We start from the raw sequence: 21,464 nt of genomic DNA, 5'->3' as shown, positions 1-21,464 counted from the left end.
GGGCGGAGAGACGCGCCCCCCAAAAGTCCACCTCTTCCTCAGCGACATGGGGTCTTGCCAGCGCCCCAACTCGCCGCAGTGCCCCCAACAGCCAGCCCCACAAAGCTCTTCCTTCGCACACCTCGCCTGCTGCCACAGCCACACACTCCCCAGCCAGGTACCGGGCTCACACTCTGGACACCCCCTCACAACCATTTCCACGCACAGAGGGATAAGGATAGAAATGTAGCCGTGTTAGTCTGGGGTAGTTGAAGCAAAATGCAGGACAATGTAGCACTTTAAAGACTAACAAGATGGTTTATTAGATGATGAGCGCTGACAAATACATGGGGACACTGCCCAATTCTTTGTTTCTGACACACGTACATACACAGCGAATGGATAAACACAAAGCGTGATGAGACTGAGATGTGGACTGATTATGACCAAGGCGCTGGCAACACACACACGCATCCACATACATTTTTTAATGTGTATGACTATCTTAGAAACGAGTGTTCAAACCCGCTGCGTTCCATTCCCGATGCTAGCTGGAATGTTTCCTAACCTCAGAAAGTACATTTATGTCTGTATCAGTATTAAATTCGATGGTTAAACAGTATAGGGCAAAATATTTTGCAAAGAGCCCACTCCTATTTAATCAAGACCCTACCTCTGACGGTTGATTGGGCATTATTACAATATTTTAACAAATGAAGCTGGTAAAATCTCCACATGAAATAAAATAGCATTATAAACTACATGCAGTCATTTTAAATCTGAGAGTTACATTCAACTAGCTCAACTGTCTGAGTTATTAAATCCATTTCCTGCTGATACAAAACAGCCTAAAAAGTGAAGCACAAGGAAACAAACAAAAAAGCTGTTTAAAAAAATCCAGAAGGAGGGGAGCACAGAGAAGGTCATTCCTTTGTATGGAGAGATTTTATTTTACTTGAGACCATAAGGAAGAAGGTAATATCTGTAGGAAATGGCTTGAACATGTCAAGGGTGTGAACCTAATTGGAGGGTAACTGAACTATTGAATTTACCTTTGTTGTTTGCTCAGCATGCCTTAATGAGATTGTACTGCACAGTGGAATTTCAGGCACTCCTCCCATTTATCATTTGAAACCTCTGACTGATCAGGTTTTGCAGCCTTCAAAGATTGTGTCAGGTAAATGCTAAGTGGAAGGTTTGGTAGGAACTTCTTTTTCCTTTGATTTATGCACAAAGGGTTAAAATGCATTTGGTCATGGCTCTGTGTAATAACATATGGTATAGTTTTGATACTCAACTTAGAAAAAAACTGTTCTGGTAAATTTGGTTTGATAGATTTTTGTACTGAATGGCTTTGATTTTCTGTCTTGTGCTCAAGAAGTCATTGAATTTCCTACAGCTGTGGTATGCCTTTCTTTACGGCTTAGTTCAGTAATCCTCACTGAAGCTAAGACATTGAGCGGAGTAATGACCAAATAATGAAGTAGTGGCTTGATTTTCCAAGGTCCTGAGTAACTATAATAATTTCAAATGAAATCAATTACTCTCTCCCTACATGATGGGCTACAAATATTATTTCATTCCCTAGTCATTCATATTTCTGTACACCAACCAGGGGTGCGGAACCTTAGGCCCCATCCCTGGCTTGCCTGGATCCAGCCCCGGAGGCTCAGTCCCCGCCCCCAGCACTGAGGAGCCTGCGCTGGAGCTCCAGCCCCACTGCTACCCCACCATTCACAAAATCTAGGCTGGGCCCCCCTAGGCTCTGCTGTGTGAGGGGAATGTGGGAAGTGCCTTTCACCTTATCAGTTGGGGGCCACATCAGTGAGTGTTTGAGGTTTTTTGTTTTTGTTTTTTCCTTCTCATTTGTGTGCAGCTCCCAGCTGACTTTCCTGTGGGTCAGCAGCCCCCAACCCAAAAAAGCTTCCCCACCTCAGCTGTACACATAAAAATTAAATTAAATGCCTTACATTGCCTTCCTTTTTAGAATGCTGCACTGTACAAACCAGCCATGCTAGACTGTCCTGAGTCATCTGTCTGAGTATTCCAAACTCTGCCAGGCAGAAGGGCATGTGTGTAATCCCTGGGTTCAGTCCTAACTGTCCCAAAGTGTAATATATAGTACGTGTGTCTCATATTATGAATCCAAACTCTTCTGAGGGGGTTATATATAGTAAATAGGGGTGTGAATGATGATGAATGTAGGATGCTTTCAAGAAGGTGGTAATACACCTAAAGCAACAAGTTATTGATTTTCCCATAGATTTTAAGCCACATCTGTCTGGTTTGTCTCATACAGTGAGAACTTTAGGCAGCTGTTGAGATTTTAATGCATACAGCATATTTATTAGAGCTGGCTCTGTAGCTCATGATCTCCTCTATTGGAGTCCCAAATACCTAAAAGCACCTTCAGAGAGAGAAGGTGGTAATATCTTTTATTGTAGCAGCTTCAACAGAAGCTAAGATGATACCTCACCCACCTTGTCTTTCTAATATCCTGGGACTGACATGGCTACAACACTACTACATATAAAAGGTCTTTAGCATAGATGGATAAGTGGCTTACAACGGCTTGGAACAGAAGAGCATGCTGCCACTTAGGAATCCCTCTAGAACTAATAATGTTCTTTTGCCAGAAGGATGGTAAAACCATTGGTAGTAAAGTGCAGTGAGTGGGAAAAGAGTGAGGATTTATAAATAATTAAAGGAAATGTGTAAAGTGCATTTTACCATGATGTTTGAAGCAGCACCATCCTTAGAGAGCATGCAGGGCTCAGGACAACTCCCCCTCCACCCAGACCTCACCCCACATCCTCTTTCAACCCCTGTTCTGCCCTCACCCCGCCCCCATTCCACCCCTTCCCCCAAATCCCACCCCTGCTCTGCCCCTGCCTTGTCCCCTCCCACTCCTATTGCACCCATTCTCCCAAACCCCTACCCCTGAACGATGGGACCTAAGGGATTACTTGGGGGCTCCCCCCCAAAACACTCCTTAGTGGCAGTGGAAAGTGGAGACACCCGGTCTAGGGATGTAAAATCCTGATTAAACAGTTAACCAGTTAAGGAGGATCTTGACCCCCATGCTGAAGCTGGGGCTGCTGCCAGCTCTTGGCTCCCTCATTGGGGTTGGGACTAGCTGCTGGCTCCCGATGCTTTTGCTGGGCATGGGGCTGGCTGCCAGGGCTGGTGCAGCCTTCCACCCAAAGCGGGCCGTGAACGGGGAACTGCTCCTGGGGAACCAGTTAACTGTTACCCAGTAAGCATCACCCACCAAGGTGCTCCCCCAAGCTGAATTCCCAGGTGCATGAGTTGGGTGAGTGGAGCAGGCTGGGGTCAGGGCACTCTGCTTCCTGTTGCTGCAGCGAAGTGAAAAAACCTGGCGAGGAGATGGTGGGGCAGAGTGGAGCAGGCTGCTGGGCCTGGGTTGCTCTGTTTCCTACAACTTCCACCATTGTTGGGGAGTGCAGGGGTGGGCCCTGATCCCCCCACTAATTCCCCAGGCCACGTGGGGCCTGCAGAGCCCAGGGCAGCTGTCCCAAACTGTCCAGTGGACAGAGGTGGCTCTTGTTTGAAGTCTTGCTGCTGAGCAGAGCTCACAGGATTCTCTGAGCCAAGAAATTTTGTGTGTGTGTGTGTGTGTGTGTGTGTGTGTGTGTGTGTGTGTGTGTGAAAAACACAAAACTCAATGATAGGAAGTAGTATCTTTTGACCTTGAGTTGCTCACCCACTTTTAGCAATTGCAATGTATTTTTTTTTTCTCATTCTAAGATAATTATGTGTTCTTTCATTTGCCTTACTGGGTCTTTCCACCCCTACAGAGCACACACAGACAACCAGTTTTCTTAGGTTGCCAACTGTGATGCAGCAGGCAAGAAGGAATGGATCTGAAATGAAGTAATGGGTGAGGTTTAACAGAAGGCAAACCAAAAAAGGTTCCCCGGCTGAAAAAAATGTTCCCCTGCAGCTGGAGTACCAGCAAGAGAAAGATGTAAGACAGGTGAAAAGAGGGGGAGGAGGGATTGGGTTCACAATTGTAAATCCAGGTGTGCAATCCAGCTTGGAGATACTAAGTCTATGGGTACAGGTCTTACAAATCTGGATTTATAATGCAATGAGGACATACCCTCAGTGTCTAGCAGCAGCCTACCATCCATGCTCCTGTAATGAATCCGTAGTTCCACAAAACTACGCAGTGTAGCTCCACAAAAAGTTTATCAAAATTCCAAGTATTGAGTTCTCTAAGGCCCCAGTCTTGCCTTTTGGATCCATGTGAGCTGAACCCTATACTCCACTGGCTTTAATGGGCTTCTACCAGGCCTATGTCCCATTACAGGATTGGGGCCTAATTTATGTCTTCTAACAACTATTTATAGAACAAAGTCTACATAAAGGTTTCCAGGACTTCTAACGGTACTAAGTCTATAATTAAAATCCTTGGTCTGGAACCACTAAATGCTAATCTAGATCTAATCTGTACACTACTCAGTCTTACTTACTCCAAAGACATTATGAGTACTACCTTAACAAATGCCATTTCTAAAATATTTTCTTAACAAAACTCTGGTTGTTCTGGGTTATCACTGGGATCTTGGGAACTACTACTTCATCAGCAATATTATGCATGCTGGCACCTGGTTTATAACTAATGATGCTAATAGACTCATTTTAATCGTTGTCTTGTAGCATTACTGCAAAGCACATCAGAATGAAACCCTCGATATCAGCCTTCAAAACAAGTGGTGTGTGACGGAATGTCTGTCTCTGGCATACCAAAGGTCTCATCATCAGGAAGGATTGTCCATCAACAGGAAGGATTTGTAATAAGGAATTCTGCCACTCCTGATGTAGCAAAAATGCATATTTTGATATTGATTATAAGATTATAAGTTTGATACATAATTTGATATAATGACTTGCTTATAAGTTCTATAGCTTCTATTTCTCTCTCTGTATCTCTTATAATTAGATAATGTTCACTGCAAGGCTTTGCTCCCTGTTAAGTATTGCAGATTAAATTGTATCCCTTGTAGCTATTGATCTTGTTTGAAACTCTACAATTGTTTGGTGTGAATGGAGGGTATGTGTGAGAGAAAGCCGTCACAGATGCCTAGGTGATCAAGAAGAAGTGGAAACTTTGAAACATTCATTGTGGCTTGAGGCTGAATTGAATTGGCAGCATTGACAAACCTTGGAGACAGGCAGAGACCCCACCAAGAGTGAGAAACAGCTATGGGAACCCTGACAATCACCATCAAAGGAATACAAATGAACACTTCCTAAGGGCGGATGACAGAAGCATGACACTACAAAACCCACAGACTCCAATGGAAACTGACATGGATAAGAAGGGAAGCTCTTGCTATGGGACTCTGGGTTCAGTCCTGCAAGTCAAACCTTGGAGGAGACTCAGAGGAACCCTGACTCCTCGCTCAGTCAGCCTTGCCTGGGACTTGAGCCACCATGGACTGGTAACTATGCACCATCTGCAGGACTTGTGTGTGTATATGTGGGTTTGTCTTTATAAAGCATATGCTAACTGCTTCTCTACTGCATTCTCAATACACACAGTGTATTGCCTTCTCCCCTGAAAAAGATCCCGTGTGCTTCTTATAAGCATAACACTGAGGGTAAAAAATCTCCTCTTCCTTTTCCTCCTGTTTATTGACTGGTTTTACCTGGCCAAAGGGAACCAGCCTAGAGGAATGTCCCCCAACCTGCTTCTATCGTCGGGAGTTTGTTCCAGGCCCCAAGAACTAAACTGATGACCAACAGGGTTTTATTTAACAGTTCAAACAAGTAAGGAATAACTATAAACAGGACCCCACAAATAAAGGCTAAATAACAAAGGACAAATGCTAGACTGCAACTTAGGTGGACTTGAAGGAAGACCTCAGATAAGTAAACAGTCTCTACCATTTCCTGCAGCTTGGAGGACCCTCACTGTGGTGGAACAGCTCCAGATTCCATGTCCTGATGTCACAGCAGGCAAGAGCAATCAGGCTGGATCTGCGCTTGTTCTGGTGATGAGCAGCCTAATGTCCCTTTCTCTGCGCTGTCATGGGTGTGTGTGTGTGTGTGTCCTAATCAGAGAGGGATGGCAGGTGACTACACACCCCTTGCATGCAGGTAGGTCTCCTTCCTACAACTCTGAGCCTATAAGCGTGGTGCTGGCGTAACCTTCTGAATGACCGCAGACTCTGCCACTTGGATGGGCAGCCCCTTGCAGTGCCAGAGGCAGCTGTTAAATGACATTGGGTTGCTGGGCAGATTTGGGTCACATATCTGCCGAGTTTCCCATCCCAATGCAGAAAGGGCAGGAAACTGCCCTGAAAGGAGGAGGAAGAAGGGTAGCCAAAATGGAATCCCTGTTGTTGTTTGGGGTTTCCAAGATGGCGTCTGTGCCCAAAAAGGCATTTCCAGATTTTCTCTCTGCAAGAAATAATGAAATGTCTGATGGGGATGGTCTGCACATGAATGGAATTCTTTCTGTGATGGCCTCAACTTATTGAACACTATCTCTTCAATTAAAAAAACAGATTCCTCCTTCTCTTTTGCAAATATTAAAGATCCAACTGATGGAAAATAAATCTGGTATAAGGTCTCACAAGGTCACCTATCTTCCTTTATCTGTGCTCAGACCTGCAGGTTGCTGAACTTATCCTTGATAAGATAAGGATGAGCCTTCATCAATCAGTAATGTTATCTTCCAAGTATTAGATGAGCTCTGTTTTTCCAGGAGACAATCCTTATCTCTCTGTGTAGTTGTATTGGGTAACTTTTGTATACTAGATAGAAGCTAGTCTTGCTTCCTCGTTTTTTTCCAGCTGGCTAAAATACTTCAGATGAGCACTGTGGTACCTATGAAGATGTTCTTTTGCCTGATGCTCATAAAACAAGATCTACAAGTAGTATGGCTTCTCCAAACATCAAAAATAATAAATATAGAGTGATATTGTTATTTATCTAACTTTTCCAACTGGAAGTTCAGTTTGTGTAACTGGAATAAACCAGACCATCTTTTGAAGATGGAGGTGGGCCTAACACTGTCTGACTTTGGACTTGCAGCGGAGGGTTGTGTATCCATGCATGGCTGTTGGCACATGGATGTGACTTTAGAAAGTACTTCAAAATGCATCTTTTTTCTTAGCATGTTGTAGATGGGGTCATATTGACAAGCCTTTGTGGCCAGTGATTGTCTGACAAGGATGCTGACAGAAAGCTAAGCACATAGATGTTAGAATAATCTGGATCCAGCAGCATCCATTTAACAGTAGCTAATGCTAGTAGCCAGTTGTCTTTTACCCATTCTGACCTGAAGTTATTCCATAGAAATAGGTTTATACTTTGTGTGTCATTGATGGTTTCAATGCCAGAAAATCCACTTGTGAGAATATATGGAGTGGTAATAGTATGCAAACACTAACAGTATGGACACAACTGTTACAGTCTGCCCAGAGGTGTGCACAGGGGATGAGGGACAAACAGCGGCATAATCCCCCAGTTATTAGCAAGGACACAGGACTTCTCTTGCCCCAGGGAACAGCAATCTTCTTCAGCTTCGGGGATGTGACACAGAGCATGTCCCGCCAGGAGCTGTCAGATTCTTATTTCTACCCACATCCCTGAGTCTGCCACACTTTAAAACCAAAAATAAAAGTGGCATCATGATTTATGTATTCAGAGATGTTGAGCTGAGCCCTTCCAGGCATTTCCTATCTTCCAATGTTTCAGAGTGGTAGCCATTTTAGTCTGTAATAGAAAAAACTTAAAAAACAATGAATAGTCCTTCAACACCGTAGAGACTAACAAAACATGTAGATGGTATCATGAGCTTTTGTGGGTACAACCCACTTCTTCAGATGAATGGAGTTTAAGGGGTCCAAGTTCCAAATAAATAGCAGAGAGAGTGGATTGGGGTGGGGGGCAAAGGAAAAGAGAAAATAAGTGCTTAAGAATACTTGGGACACAATCAGCTTCATTTAGCATGGAAACTCTAATTTATTATTTTCCTAACTTCCAAAGTGCATCACAATCCTTTATGTTTTGATACACGACTAGACAATTATATCCAAGACTCAAATATGGAAAACTCATACCTAATTTCATATGATGATTTCATTTATGGTTACCTATGGCAAAAGCAGGAGTCAGTAATAATGCAAGATACGTGAGACTGCAATAGGGAACTTAAGCCAGGCATCTGAAAGAGAAAAGAAATATGGAGGTGAAGTGATTTTTACATTTACTTGAATCCCCCTTCTTAAATACATTAACATAATCACCTGTTTAGAGGCTCACTTTAGCATCTAGATCAGTGTTTCTCAACCTTTTTTTTTATAAAGCACCCTTTTAAAAAATTATAAGTACTCCCAGCCCCCCTGTTCTAACCCAATGCACCCACCCTTTCCCCAGAGCAAGGCACTCCCAGCCCTCCCCCCGCTCTAACCCAATGCCCTCCCCCTGTCACATAGCCAGGTACTCCCAGACTCGCTGCTCTAACTCAATGCTCTACCCCTCCTGCATAGGGTTGCCAGATGGTTTCAACAAAAATACTGGACATGCTTGACATTACATCACAATCTACATTACATCTTATTTAGAAAATACTGTACTGGACATTTATATTTTCTCAATTTGTTTCCTGAACAGAAAGCTCAAATACTGGACTGTCAAAACTGTACACCTGGCAACCCTATCTCTGCAGAGCCAGGCACCTTCAGCCCCCCTGCTCTAATGCAATGCCCCTCACCTCCCCCAGAGCCAGGCACCACACTTATGGTAACTCTACCTTTGAAGTGCCCACTTCTGTGGCTCGGCCCTATCTCCACAGCTTGTCTGCAGGGAGCAAGTGGCCCGCCAGTGTCAAGCTCTCTGCATGAGGCTGTGCTCTCCCACATATGGGATGTATTACCAGGTGTGTTATGAGCAAGACACGAGAAGTCATTCTTCCGCTCTACTCTGTGCTGGTTAGGCCTCAATTGGAGTATTGTGTCCAGTTCTGGGCACCGCATTTCAAGAAAGATGTGGAACAATTGGAGAGGGTCCAGAGAAGAGCAACGAGAATGATTAAAGGTCTAGAGAACATGACCTATGAGGAAAGGCTGAAGGAATTGGGTTTGTTTAGTTTAGAACAGAGAAGATTGAGGAGGGACATGATAGCAATTTTCAGGTATCTAAAAGGGTGTCATAAGGAGGAGGGAGAAAACTTGTTCATCTTGGCCTCTGAGGATAGAACAAGAAGCAATGGGCTTAAACTGCAGCAAGGGAGGTTTAGGCTGGACATTAGGAAAAAGTTCCTAACTGTCAGGGTGGTCAAACACTAGAATAAATTGCCCAGGGAGGTTGTGGAATACCGATCTCTGGAGATATTTAAGAGTAGGTTAGATAAATGTCTGTCAGGGATGGTCTAGACAGTACTTGGTCCTGCCATGAGTGCAGCAGACTGGACTCGATGACCTCTCGAGGTCCCTTCCAGTCCTGGTATTTTATGATTCTATGACCAGTCTGGTGCCCCCCAGCAAGGTGCCCAGGGGCAACTTCCCTCCCCTCACTATGCCACTGATGCGGGGGGGAGGGAGTCCTTTGGCACAAAGCTTATTGTGCCATTTCACTGCCTTTTAGCTCCTCTCTGCTGCGCCACGGGGAAGGGGTGATGGGGATGCATTGTACTGAGCTGCTGGCAGGGGTGGAGGTAATGCGCGTTTCCAGGTTCAGCCGCCCTCCCTGCTGGAGCACCCCGGGGAGGCTGCCGGAGAGGAAACGAACTAGGAGAGGCGGCTGTGGAAGCGATCTTTTTTTCTCCTTGCCCAAACCTGCTCCCCAACTTGGAACTGCCCTGGGTGTCACCCGAGCCGCCGCTGCCGCAGCCACGCACTTTCCCCGCCAGCACTGCGGCGCGTGCACGGAGCAGCTGTTAACGTCCGGATGCACAGCTCCAAACATTCAATTTGACAGGCACGTGCCACCGCCCCCTCCCCGATCCCCTTTGCAGGGCAAAATTCCGGACATTTTTTGCCAAATTTCACTTTTGTGGATGTACTCTCCAGACTTCTCTCATGTACCCTTAAGGGTACGCGTACCACTGGCTGAGAAACACTGGTTGAGATAGTGCTTTATTCCTGACATGAGGGCAGGGGACTGAACTTGGCGACCTCTCGAGGCCCCTTCCAGTTCTAGTGTTCTGTGATCCTACTTCCACCTGGTGACTTAGACCCAAGTCCCTTTTAGTTCTGATTTAGTCACATTCTTCCACACCTTAGGGTCCTTGCTTCAATGAAACATTTATAAAATCTAAATCTGACTGAACGTTTTTTATTTGGAAAAAAATTATACATGTTGCTCACACACGGAAACAAATCTTGCTCTGGGGAGGGATCCGGTGCCCTCTAGGACCCAGAGGAAATAGACGCTGAGTCACCGGCTGGGCCTTTCCCTCCATTGACGGAGGCGCAGCTGGTTATTGTGACGTCACAGAAGCAGCTCTGAGGTCCTGCCCCTGCTGCTGGTTAATGTCACCCTAGCCGCCCAGGCGGCAGGAGCTGATCGCGGGATTAGCAGCAGCAGCAGCAGCAGCGAGAAATGTGTGGGTCTGGACCCCAGGGGCCCGGATCTGGTGATCACCTCCAGTCGCGTCGCTAATGCTCCTAGTGGGGGACAGAGCCAAGGTAAGACGAAAGAAGGGGTGGAGACTCTCAGGGGGCCGGTTCCGAAACACTCCAGTCCGGGAAGGGGTTTAAAGGAGCAGCCCCGCTAACCCATGCTGCTTGCCTGCCCTTCTTCGCAGGCGAAGGCGCTCCCTGCAGTCAGGGCACTCTTGCAGACCCCGCAATCGCTGTCTCCAGAGCCCAAGTCTCTTCCCGGCCAGGGAGGGGAGCTGGGGGGAAAGCAGCTCGTTCCTTGAGGCGTTTGTAAATTGAGTGGTTGTTGCTAACGTACACAAGTGCTGCTGTGTTTTCTTTTTTCGAACGGAGTGGGTGTGGGGAGCGTGGAGCTTTAGTGTCTGCTCTCTGCTAAACAACCAAGGCTTAAAATGTGAAGAGGGAAACCTGAGGGGAGAGAGGCCAGTCTGAGGGGACCAGACCCTCCAGTCATAGGTGTGTGGGGGATCAGTAGGTTGAAAAGTACCTAAACAAAAGGAGTTGGGGGTTGTGTCTCCTGCTCCTACGGAGAAGACTTGGCAATACCTGACATTGCTTTGGCTCCTAAAAGTAATTATTTTCTCTTGCTGTTTTGTCTTCTATCTTCACTTACCCAAATCTAATCATGAGCGAGGGAGTGGAGCAATATATTTGTTTCCTAGATCTTTCTGGCCTCTCTGTCCTATCCCCTCCCCTGTTCCCAGGCTTTACCAAATGTGAGAGTTGTGTTGGCAATTTGCTACAATCCTGAAGGCCACACAATACATGTACAAAATAGAACAGATCACCCTCATCTTTAACGTGGAGGTCCAGACCTCCAAAAAATTACAGATTCTAGCCTTGTGGGGCTATGAGAAATGTGTTTGATCCAGCTCCCAAAGGAGGGGTGCTCATATCATTCAAACTGCTATCTCTGTGGTTCTCAATCTTTCTAGACTGAGACTACTGTACCCTTTTCAGAAGTCAGATTTGTCTTGCATATCCCCAAGTTTCACCTCACTTAAAAAGTACTTGCTTACAAAATCAGACATAAAAATGTCACAAAATTATTACTGAAAAATTGCTAATTTTGTCTGTATTATGACATTTTAGTTTGTACAAATTTTGCTAGTGCTTTTTGTAGCCTGTTAAAATTAAGTAAATGTCTATATGAGTTGATGTACTCCCCTCAGACAACCTCTGTGTATCCCCAAGAATATGTATACCCTGGTTAAGAACACGGTAGGCACTGAATAAAGTGAACTACAGAGTAGGGATGTTAAATATCAGTTAATTAAATAATGGATTAACCTCATGAATTCTTATTGGTTAGTCGACTATTCTACAGTTCCTGGGGATGGGGCCAGAAGTCAGTGTGCTCCAGCCTCACTGCCAGGGAATCCCTTGCTACTTCTGGCTGCTCCCTCCATCAGAAGCAGCAGCATGGGGTGCCAGGTGGGAGTTGATCCGCAAGGGGAGACAGTTTAAAAACCAGCTATCCTTGTGGACTGGCTGCCTGTTGCCCTATGATACAGAGGCAGCAGCGCAGGCTGGCAATAGCCCCTGTCTAGGGGAGGAGTTGAGCTCCCGGACCTGGTACGAGCCAGAACTGAACTGGTCTGCCTGCCCACCTGGCTCCTAATACACTTTTAATGCAGAGCCACAGCGGGTGTAGGTCCCGGACCCAGCACAACCCAGGACTGAGTTGGGCTGCTGGCCAGCCGGCTAAAAAAATTTACTGGCAGGTGTGGGGGAATGCATGTAGTCTATAGCATTAACCAATAAGCTTTTGCTTATCGATTAATCAGCTAATCGACTACACTATTACATCCCTATTACAGACACTGAACTTTCTAGAGCAGTGGTTCTCAAAGTGTGGCCCACAACCATCTTGTAGGTGGGCTGCTTGCCCTCTGTCCTCCAGCATTGGGGAGCCGACGCTGACACTGCAGCCCTGCGGTCTCCCTACAAGGTACCAGCACTGGCTTCCCACTGTGCAGGGGTAGAGGGAAGAGTGGTGAGCCTCCGGGGCCAGAGCTGGCTTGCAGGGAAGGAAGCGACTCCATGTGCTGCTGCTCCCCCAATGCCTGGAGGTTTTCCCCACTGCTCCCATTGGTCGTAGTCATGGCCAGAGGGAGCAGTAGGGGGTGGTGCCTGGGAGTGATGGGGTGCATGGAGCCAGATAAGCACCTCTCGTGCCCAGACCCCACACTTATGCCCTGCTCCTGCATCCAACCTCACATCCAGAACCCACACCCTTCTGCACCCATTTTGTCATCATGGTTGGCTGGTGGTCTGCGGAAATGTCTGCATTGGGGTGGCCCGTGGGCCAAAAAGCTTGAGAACCACTGTTCTAGAGCAATGCTGAGACACGTTGACAAAGCCATGTAGAAAACTTCTGCTGCTGCGTGTACTATGTCATTAGAGGACATCAGTCTCCATTCAGGGCTGTCAATTGGTCTCTTTCATTATAAGCGTTACACACACTGGGGTTACAAGGCCGAACACTGCCTAGTGCATGAATAATTGAGGGGACCCCCTTGTGATTCCAAAATACACTCTGCTTTAACTCCCCCACAAACCAACTTGTTCCCTCGCCCAGTGGTTCCCAACCTTCTTTATGCTGCGGTCTGGCAAACCCATTCACAAACGTTTGGTGGACTAATAATTTATCTGCATATTCCTTACACTTTATTTGCATATTCCTTATATGCATAAGGAATATGCAAATAAAATGTTGCCTGTCCACCTAGCCCTAACCCAGTCTCTTGCTCCCCAGTGCCTAACACCTTTTGACCCATGCCCCGTGCCCTTTGACCCTCTGACCCCTACAGCTTATACCAACACCCCTTTGCCCCACCCCATTCCTGCACTCACCAGAGTGAGGCTGCCCCTCTAGGGAACATGGCCGTTATTGTCATGTGAATGGGGGGGCGGCTGTTGGTGGAGGGGGTGGGCCGTTGGTGCATCTTGCACATGGCTGCGGGGAGCGCAGAGCCCAGGCCAGCTGCCATTACCGAGGTGGGAGGGAGGCACCTCCTGCTTTGCCTCCTCCTCATGCCCCCGGGGGCAAAAGCGGCCGTGCAGGTAGGGGCGTGAGGGAGTGCGGTAGGGATGTAAGCGACTGGTCGACTCCCCGATAAGCATATGCAAATCAGAGAGAGGCAGCAAGGGGGCAGGAGCAGAAGCTGGTGCTGGCGGGTGCTGGCTTAAAAGCTGTTTTCTCCAATCTCTGTCTTGGGGGGGGAAGGGGAGATAGAGGCATAGCTGAGACGAGGCCTAAGCGTTCCCAGTCCCAGACTCTGCCCTCTGCTTTTTAAATGTATTAAGAGTCCGATGGCTCTTAATACATTTAAAAGGCAGAGGCGGGGCCGGAAGCTAACCCTGCTGTGGCTCTGCAGTTTGCCCTCTTATTGACTAATCGAGTAGTCAATGGAAAGTCGATTAGCTGATTACATGCAATTTAACATCCCTGGAGCATGGTGCCCCAGCCGGCCGCCATTACCGAGAGGGGAGGAAGGCGCCTTTTACTCCACCCCTTGCTGCTGCTGCCTCAGCCCTAGCGCTACTGGTGGCAAAATTGGCTGCATGGCCAGGGAGAGCATCCGTTGGCAGCATGCGTGCCCGCTCTCTCCCCCTTCGCGTCCTCTCCCTCCCCAAGTGCGTTTCCTCAAGTGTGGACGAGGGGGGAGCAGGAAGAAGGGAGGGAGGCGCCTCCTGCCGCCACTTCAGCTGTCACGGCCGCTGGCACCTGTCTGCGGACTGACGGCTGGGAACCACTTCCCTAGCCTCTGTGTAGGGTCTTCCCAGCCCCAATCTAGTGTCCAGCTCCCTCCCATTCTCCCACAGCCACAATCCAATCCTCCCTCTTGCTTAGCTTCCCCTCTCCCCGAGACCCACAGCCTCCACTCACTCTCCACCTGTTCTGATCTGGTCCTCCCAGCTCTCTCCAACCCCTTTCCTCAGGCTTTTCCTCAAATCCACTAGCCAAGATCCAGTCCCACCCCCAGTTCTTTTTAGCTCCTCTTTGTCCCCCACATCCCTGACTGCCGTCCCCAATAGCCTCGTGACTCCTTGTACAACTGCACCTCTTGCACTCTTATAGCTATGCCACTGGTACTAATTTTATAGAAAAATGAAGTAGACAGCAAGAAATGTTTCGTATTAGTGATCAGATGAGGTTGGATACAAGCTGTGCTGTATTTATTTATTGGTATTACTGTAGCACTTGGGAACTCTAGTCATGGACCATACAACTCCATATGTTTGACCTCTCTGGTTACCCCTGAGCTAACTTGTGACACTGGAGGCTGTTTTCTCTGACCTGACCATAGGTATGCGGGGTTTGTATTCCTGCTGCCAGGTGATATATTTACATTTCCTTCCTACATTCTTTTTTCAGGTGACAGTTGTGCGAGAGATGACGTAAGCATGGGAACATGTTGTACCAGGAGGACTGTGTGTGACTAAAATTAACGAAGTCTGAAGAAACAGTGAAAGTGCAATCCTTTGCCAGTGGTGGCCCTGGTGCTGCACAGCTTTGCTGGGCATGGAGGCAGATGGCTTGAAGTGGCTGGTGGTTCCAATGCACCAGCTGGTTTCCTGGGGTGCAGCTGGTGCAATGGTATTTGGAGGTGTGGTGCCATATATCCCCCAGTACAGAGACATCAAAAGAACACAGAATGCAGAGGGCTTTTCAACCTACGTGTGTCTAGTATTATTAGTAGCAAATATTTTGAGAATACTCTTTTGGTAAGTTGTTTTTACATTCTTGTAAAGTGTTTATTCTTTTTCTCTCAAATTGATTTCAAAGCTTCAGATGTGAGGTCTCTGAGGATGTAATACTTGGTGGGACCCACTCTTTAAAGAGGGGAAGCAGAATCCAGCCTTGATGCAAGCAGGTTTATGTACATCACCTTAAGGCTCACGTACCAAATTCATTTCTCTTTTATGTTTTCCTGACATAGTTCTCAGTGTTAATAAGCTGCATTTCAAAACTTCAACTAACAATGGAGCTAATGACAAGCCAGTAGCTAAAGCTGTTTTGAACAAGCGTTTCCTTTCTTTCTCCCTCCTCATCGCTACCCTACAAATTGCTCCATGCAGGTAGTCCTCCACTGAAGTCACTACAGCTCTGCGTAGGCAGACCCGTCTGCCCTCGTTGATTTCTGTGGGGGTCTGACTGTGGATCTCTTACTAGGATCAAAGCTCCACATTTGAAAAGCCACCCTTTAAAAAGCAGCTTGTCAAGAAACATTGGAGGAAGGTCCCCATTTCAAAACAATCACATTTTTAAAACCTAATACTGTGCGCAAAGGACACTCATGAGCAAATTTTGCTCTGAAATCTAGTCTTTGTGTTTGTGAACTAACAGACCTGATCTCATGTGTGTATCCCTCCACCTCCCATATAGGAATACATGTTAAAACAAATGTTCCTCCGCAGTTTTGTAACTTGGCCACTTCTGCATTAGGAATATACCCAAGAATCTAAAAATGAAATTGATTAGGAAATAACAATAATATGGAACAATTCTTGGAACAATTTGATGAATAGAGCTGTGCTGCTGGTCTGTGAAGACATGACAGGTCACGTGCGGTCTCCTCCTATCTGTGTCTATTTGCTTGTAAAGATCCCCAGAGCAGCCTAGGCTCAAATAAAAACATATGAAAGTCTGGTCTACATATCAGTAGAGGAAATGGGCTGTCCTCTGGAACCAGAGCTAGCTTAGCAATGAGATTTAGGGAAGGCACCTGTAGAATCAGAACCTCCCATGGGATTGGAATTGTACTTACAGAGGCATGGAGAAAAGCGAAAAAGCCTGTGGAAGAAAAGAGGCACATGTAGTAGTGGAGAATGGGGAAAGAAAGAAGCTAATGTGCAAGGGAAACACAATAAACAGAACTATGAGTGATGGGGAGGAAACTAAAAGTGAAAGACAGTATTTTTTTCAAATATGTCAAAATACCTGTGACAATAAAGACATTTAAATATACATAAATATATCACACATATCCATGCAAGTATTATCATTAACAGAGAGATGCCATGCAATTGTTGTTCCTGAGGCCATCTTTATTAAGAGAAGGTCTCTGAAAAAAGTGAGAATCTTTAATTTCTAGTCTATTCTAAGTGCTCAAGCTGAGAGAGATGTAAGTGTAAATAGTTTTTTTATTTAAGTTGAAAGACATTTTTTAAATAAAATAAAATATAAATATAATTTAAATTTAAAAAATTTCTAAAATGGGAAAGGAAACTTAAAAAAAAAAAACTTTTTTGTTTTGAGATAATGGTGTTTTTTCACCCTCTGGCTCTTTTGCATCTTTAAATATATCAATGTATTTAATGAATACTAGCTTTGTGTTACTCTACGTTAGGATTCTATATTCTGATCTTGAAAGTTCCTGCTTTGTTGTAAACTGCTTAAACCAGTTCAGAATGGAGAAGCAGGCTTTAGAATGCTACCACAGCTTTCAAGTGGGTGTGGCCTATTTAAAAAAAGTTCAAAGTATGTGATGTAGCCTCCCACACTTGGTAAATACTACAGGCTTGACCTTGTAAAACCTTAAGGTTCTAATTCTTTTACTTCTGCTCACAGTGAATAATAATACCTTGCTATGCAAGTAGTTCCACTGAAATACGAGGTAGGGATTAAAATGCTATATACTGTCCTCTATGAAGTAACTGTTATGATACTAAAATAACGTGGTCTTAAGCGGGCATATCACACAGTGAAAAGGTTTTTGGCATCCACATATTGAATTTTATAAAGCAGAGGTGGGCAAATTCCAGCTCATGGGCCAGATCCATTCCGCAAGGTTAATCCCTGACTGGCCCCCACCTCCATGTTATCTGTGCCTCTGCAGATATCAGACGATTGCAGCTCTCGTTGGGTGCAAATTGCTATTCGCAGCCAACACGAGCAGTGGGAAATGGCATCCCGGTCCATGACACTTCCCACCGCTCAACCAGAGCTGCAATCCTCCGATATCTGTGGAGGCACGGGTACACCTAGTGGCAGCCCCTTGCCAGGGACTAACCCTGTGGGCTGCAGTTTTTTGTTTTTATTGCCCACTCCTGATATACAGTATAATGCTAAACAACTACTCCTTTGGGTGAATACTGTTCTGGTGCATGGGAGTGTTGCACAAAGCGTTATTTAGGTTTCTTAAAGGCTAGGTGGTACTCTTAACCATGTCAGAGCAGTGACATCTCTCTCTCTCTCTTTTTTTGTTGTTGTTGAGCATAGTAATTCTTCCATAGCAATCATACTGCTGATGTCACTTTATGACCAACTGGGATAAGATCAGTACTTGAAACAAAATATAACTGGGTATAGGTAATACAATGTATGATTACTATGAAGGTATCATGTATAGATATAGATATAGTAGCCCAGTGTCTGAGAGTCTGTACTGCCGAAATGCTGGCTGTTCCCTCTGGGCGGCCCATGCTGCATGGGGAGTGCGGGGCCCAAAAGGCCACTTGCTCCCCCGCGGCGGCCTGGCTGATCGGTGCAGAAGTCAGCCGAGTGCCATGGCGGGAGGGGAAGGGGGGCGGGACAGTGACGTGCGGTGTGACAACGGCTCCAGGCCGCGCCCCCTGGCTGTGAATGTCACCGCCCCGCCCCCCTTCGCGGCACTCGGCTGACTTCTGCGCCGCTCAGCCAGGCCGCCACGTGGGAGCAAGCGGCACAAGTGACTGTTTGGGCGCCGCACCTCCCCCCCATGCAGCACGGGGAGTGTGGAGCCCAAACGGCCATTTGGGCTCCACGGTCCCCCGAGTGAGAGGCAGGAGGGGGAGGAGAAGTGAAAGAGAGAGAGGAGGAGGAGGAGGGACCTGAAAATCCCGTCTTATGACGGGCTAATTGGCTAGTGTGTAGATAATAATGACAAGAGTTCATGGTGAAAAGGCCTGTTGGATCATTTTGTCCATTCTACTTGTAAAAGCACCATGGGATGAGACTTCTGCCCCCCTGCAGAAGGCTATTTTTACAGTCTCATACATGCCTCTGTCAAGCTGGTTTTCTTGGCAGTAAGCCTAAATTCTTCTTTCCTGATTGTTTCCCTCTCCCCCCACCTCATTACTCCTGGTTATAGGCATAGTCCATGCTAATTCCTCCCCATTTTTATCTAAGCGTACAAATAAGAGTGTACATATTTGTGCGCACACACACACACTTTCATATCTATATATGTCTAGAAATATTTGAGGGTCTAATCATGTTATTCCCCCAGCCCCAATAATTGTTTAGCATTGCTATTTAATTATTTAATTTCAAGCAATTTCCTCTATTCCCTTGATCACGTTTGTTGTTCTTCTCTGAACTCCCTTGAGTTTGTCATCATCTTTTGGAACTGTTGTTCCAGGACTGAACACACTATTGCAGGTGCACCAGAGAGAGTCTGCGTACTTTTTCATATGTGGCTTCTGTGTATGTTCTCACAAATGGCATTGGCCTTTTATATGACTGTATCAGTGTCCACTGCTCTCAAACAGTCTGTCTGCATCTTTCAGTAAGGCTGTCTAGACTCACCCTCTTGTTCAGTATGTGTTATCCTGATGTGACTGGCTTGTTTTTTTTTTTCTTCCTGAAATGAATCTGACTTATTTCTGCTTTTGATTCTACCATGATAATAGGGTTCAATACTAGCTTAGTGTGTCTATTCCCAACATGTGTTTATTCCTGACTCCTGGTCCTTTCCCTTCCTCCACAATCTCCAAAATATCTTGTTTCATGAAGTAGCAGGGGGGACCATGTATTCCCATGAACTGTGTCCACTTCACCCCTTCCATAACCCAGTCCCATAATCTGCCCCTCTTCTTTAATTTAAAAAATCAACTAGTTTAAAAACAGGAGGTGTGCCATCTTCCTCTTGTTCTCCAGTCTGCAGATACAATGTTTACTCATGAATCTGCATGGAATCTACTGTTAAGTGTTTCTACGGCTAAAGCTGGCATAGCAGGACTGATACTAGCTCAGAAATTAGTACTGGCGCTAAGGGCAATAATCAGGATCCTGCTTCTATTAGATACTTCTTTTCAAGATTTCCCCTCCAGTTATTTCACTGCCCAGGAGAGGAGAGATGCCTTTTTTTATTTTTTAAGTTAAAGGCATCAATTTTCTGACCCTCCTCTTGGCCACTTTCCTATAATTCTTCATTTTAGGACATTATCAAAGACTCAACTTGTATTTTCTTGTGATGACAATGGTGTGATATTTGTTTCTTTGGCACTGTTTCCCTCGCTCAAAATGCCTCTACATCGGGATAGGCAATAATTTTGGCAGGGGGGGCCACTTCATGAATGTTGATTGTGGTTGTGAGCCAACTCTGCCTGCAGAAGAGGTGGGGCCTCAGATGGAAAGGGGTGGGGCCTTAAGCAAAATGGGGCAGTTCCTTCTAGGCCCCGCTTGCCCTAGAAGGGGGGAGGAGACTGTGCACACTCCCCTGTCCTTGCCCTTGTCCTGCCAGGGGCGCACAATGCCTGTAGGGAATCATCAGCCATTCTGAACAGCTGGCAGTTGCCTTAGGTGCTGCAGACCCTTGGCAGAAGGAGGAGACCTCGTGCATGTCCCCTGCTCCTAGACCAATCAGGGCTGGGGTGGAGGAGCGTGCGAGAAGTCATTTGCTGTTCAAAATGGCTGGCGGCTCCCTCTAGGTACCTTGTGCCCCTGGTTGGGGCAGGGAGCCACTAGTTGCTTTGAACAGCGAATGAGTTTGCATGCTCCCCTGCTCCCAAGTTTTGATTGGCTTAGGGGCAGAGGGAGTGGCAGGGTGGCTGCAGGCTGGATCAAACTGTTTGTGGCCTGCGGGCTCTATCTTGCCTGCCCCTGCTCTACATTTTTCTTTAGGGTTGCTAAGTGTCTGGTTTTCTCCCGGACAGTTTGTCTGGTTTAAAAAGAACAAAACCCAAATGTCTGGTATTTTCTGTTTTTCTCGGATGGAAGGCTGGGGAGGGTTGTCTTTTTGCTCAACCAGTTTTTTTCCCTGCCATGTTCCAGATTTTTTGTGAAAGTATCTGGCAACCATATTTTTCTTTTGACGTGAGTTAAAAGTAATTTAACTTTTTTTCAGCATAGTTCTGTTCAATCAGTAGTCTTTTTTTTTTCTGTACCAACCCTTTGCCGAAAGGCAGTCTGAGAAGAATTGTGCACAGAAATGATAAAACTGTATTTGTAGACAATAGTAGGCCTCAATCTCCTTTTCTTACATGCACAACTCTTCCTAGAAATCACTAGGGCTACGTCTAGATTGGCATGATTTTCCGCAAATGCTTTTAATGGAAAAGTTTTTCGTTAAAAGCATTTGCGGAAAAGCGTCCGTGCCGATCTAGACGTGCTTTTGCGCAAAAAAGCCCCGATCGCCATTTTCATCTTTGATCTTTGTGTGCCTTCTCAGCTAGGAACTCTGTACAGCCTGGGGCCAGCGGGAACTCCCGCTGACTCTGGGCTGCATGTGGTGCCTGCTTTAAAATATACAACAGTCCCCAGTGGGGGCTCTTGCGCATTTCAAAGCTATGGAGCCCAGGATCAGGTGGGGAGTACCCAACTGACCCTAGGCTCCATGGCTGCCCCTTTGATCCGTGGCTCAGCTGTGCGGTGGCTGCCCCTTTGAAACGCTGCTTCAACGTTTCAAAGGGGGCAGCCATGGAGCCCGGGGTCAACTGGGGACTGCCCAGCTGATCCCAGGCTCTACGCAGCATTTCCCCAGAAGCTGGGAACTCCCTAGCTGACCCGGGGTGCTGGGGAAATGCTGCATGGAACCCGGAGTCAGCTGGGGACTCCCCAGCTGACCCTGGGCTCTGCTGATATGCTGTGGGGAGCCCAGAATCAGCTGGGGAGTCCCCAGCTGACCCCAAGCTCCATGG

At 46.4% G+C, this 21,464-nt stretch overlaps 1 protein-coding gene and 1 long non-coding RNA gene across 3 annotated transcripts in view; both read left to right on the top strand.

The window, feature by feature from the left end:
- The first annotated feature begins 20 nt into the window (after positions 1-20).
- On the top strand, positions 21-5,580 carry LOC102454334 (uncharacterized). Its single transcript, XR_332777.4, has 3 exons — positions 21-157; positions 3,798-3,967; positions 4,663-5,580. It is a non-coding gene; the product is annotated as an uncharacterized LOC102454334 (long non-coding RNA).
- Positions 5,581-10,442: 4,862 nt separating this feature from the next.
- Positions 10,443-21,464, top strand: part of SLC66A2 (solute carrier family 66 member 2) — a 103,560-nt gene continuing 92,538 nt past the window's right edge. The window contains exons 1-2 of one of the 2 annotated variants that reach the window (XM_006134018.2): positions 10,443-10,643; positions 14,998-15,347. In XM_006134018.2, coding sequence (XP_006134080.1) covers positions 15,145-15,347 — 203 coding nt within the window. In that variant the 5' untranslated portion in view covers positions 10,443-10,643; positions 14,998-15,144. The remainder of the gene's footprint in view (positions 10,644-14,997; positions 15,348-21,464) is intronic. The other variant, XM_006134019.2, reaches the window with a different exon arrangement.

Source organism: Pelodiscus sinensis, chromosome 2, assembly GCF_049634645.1.
Source record: "Pelodiscus sinensis isolate JC-2024 chromosome 2, ASM4963464v1, whole genome shotgun sequence".
Lineage (NCBI taxonomy): Eukaryota > Metazoa > Chordata > Testudines > Trionychidae > Pelodiscus > Pelodiscus sinensis.
Note: the sequence above shows the minus strand (reverse complement) of the source record. Positions and strands in the feature narration are given on the sequence as shown.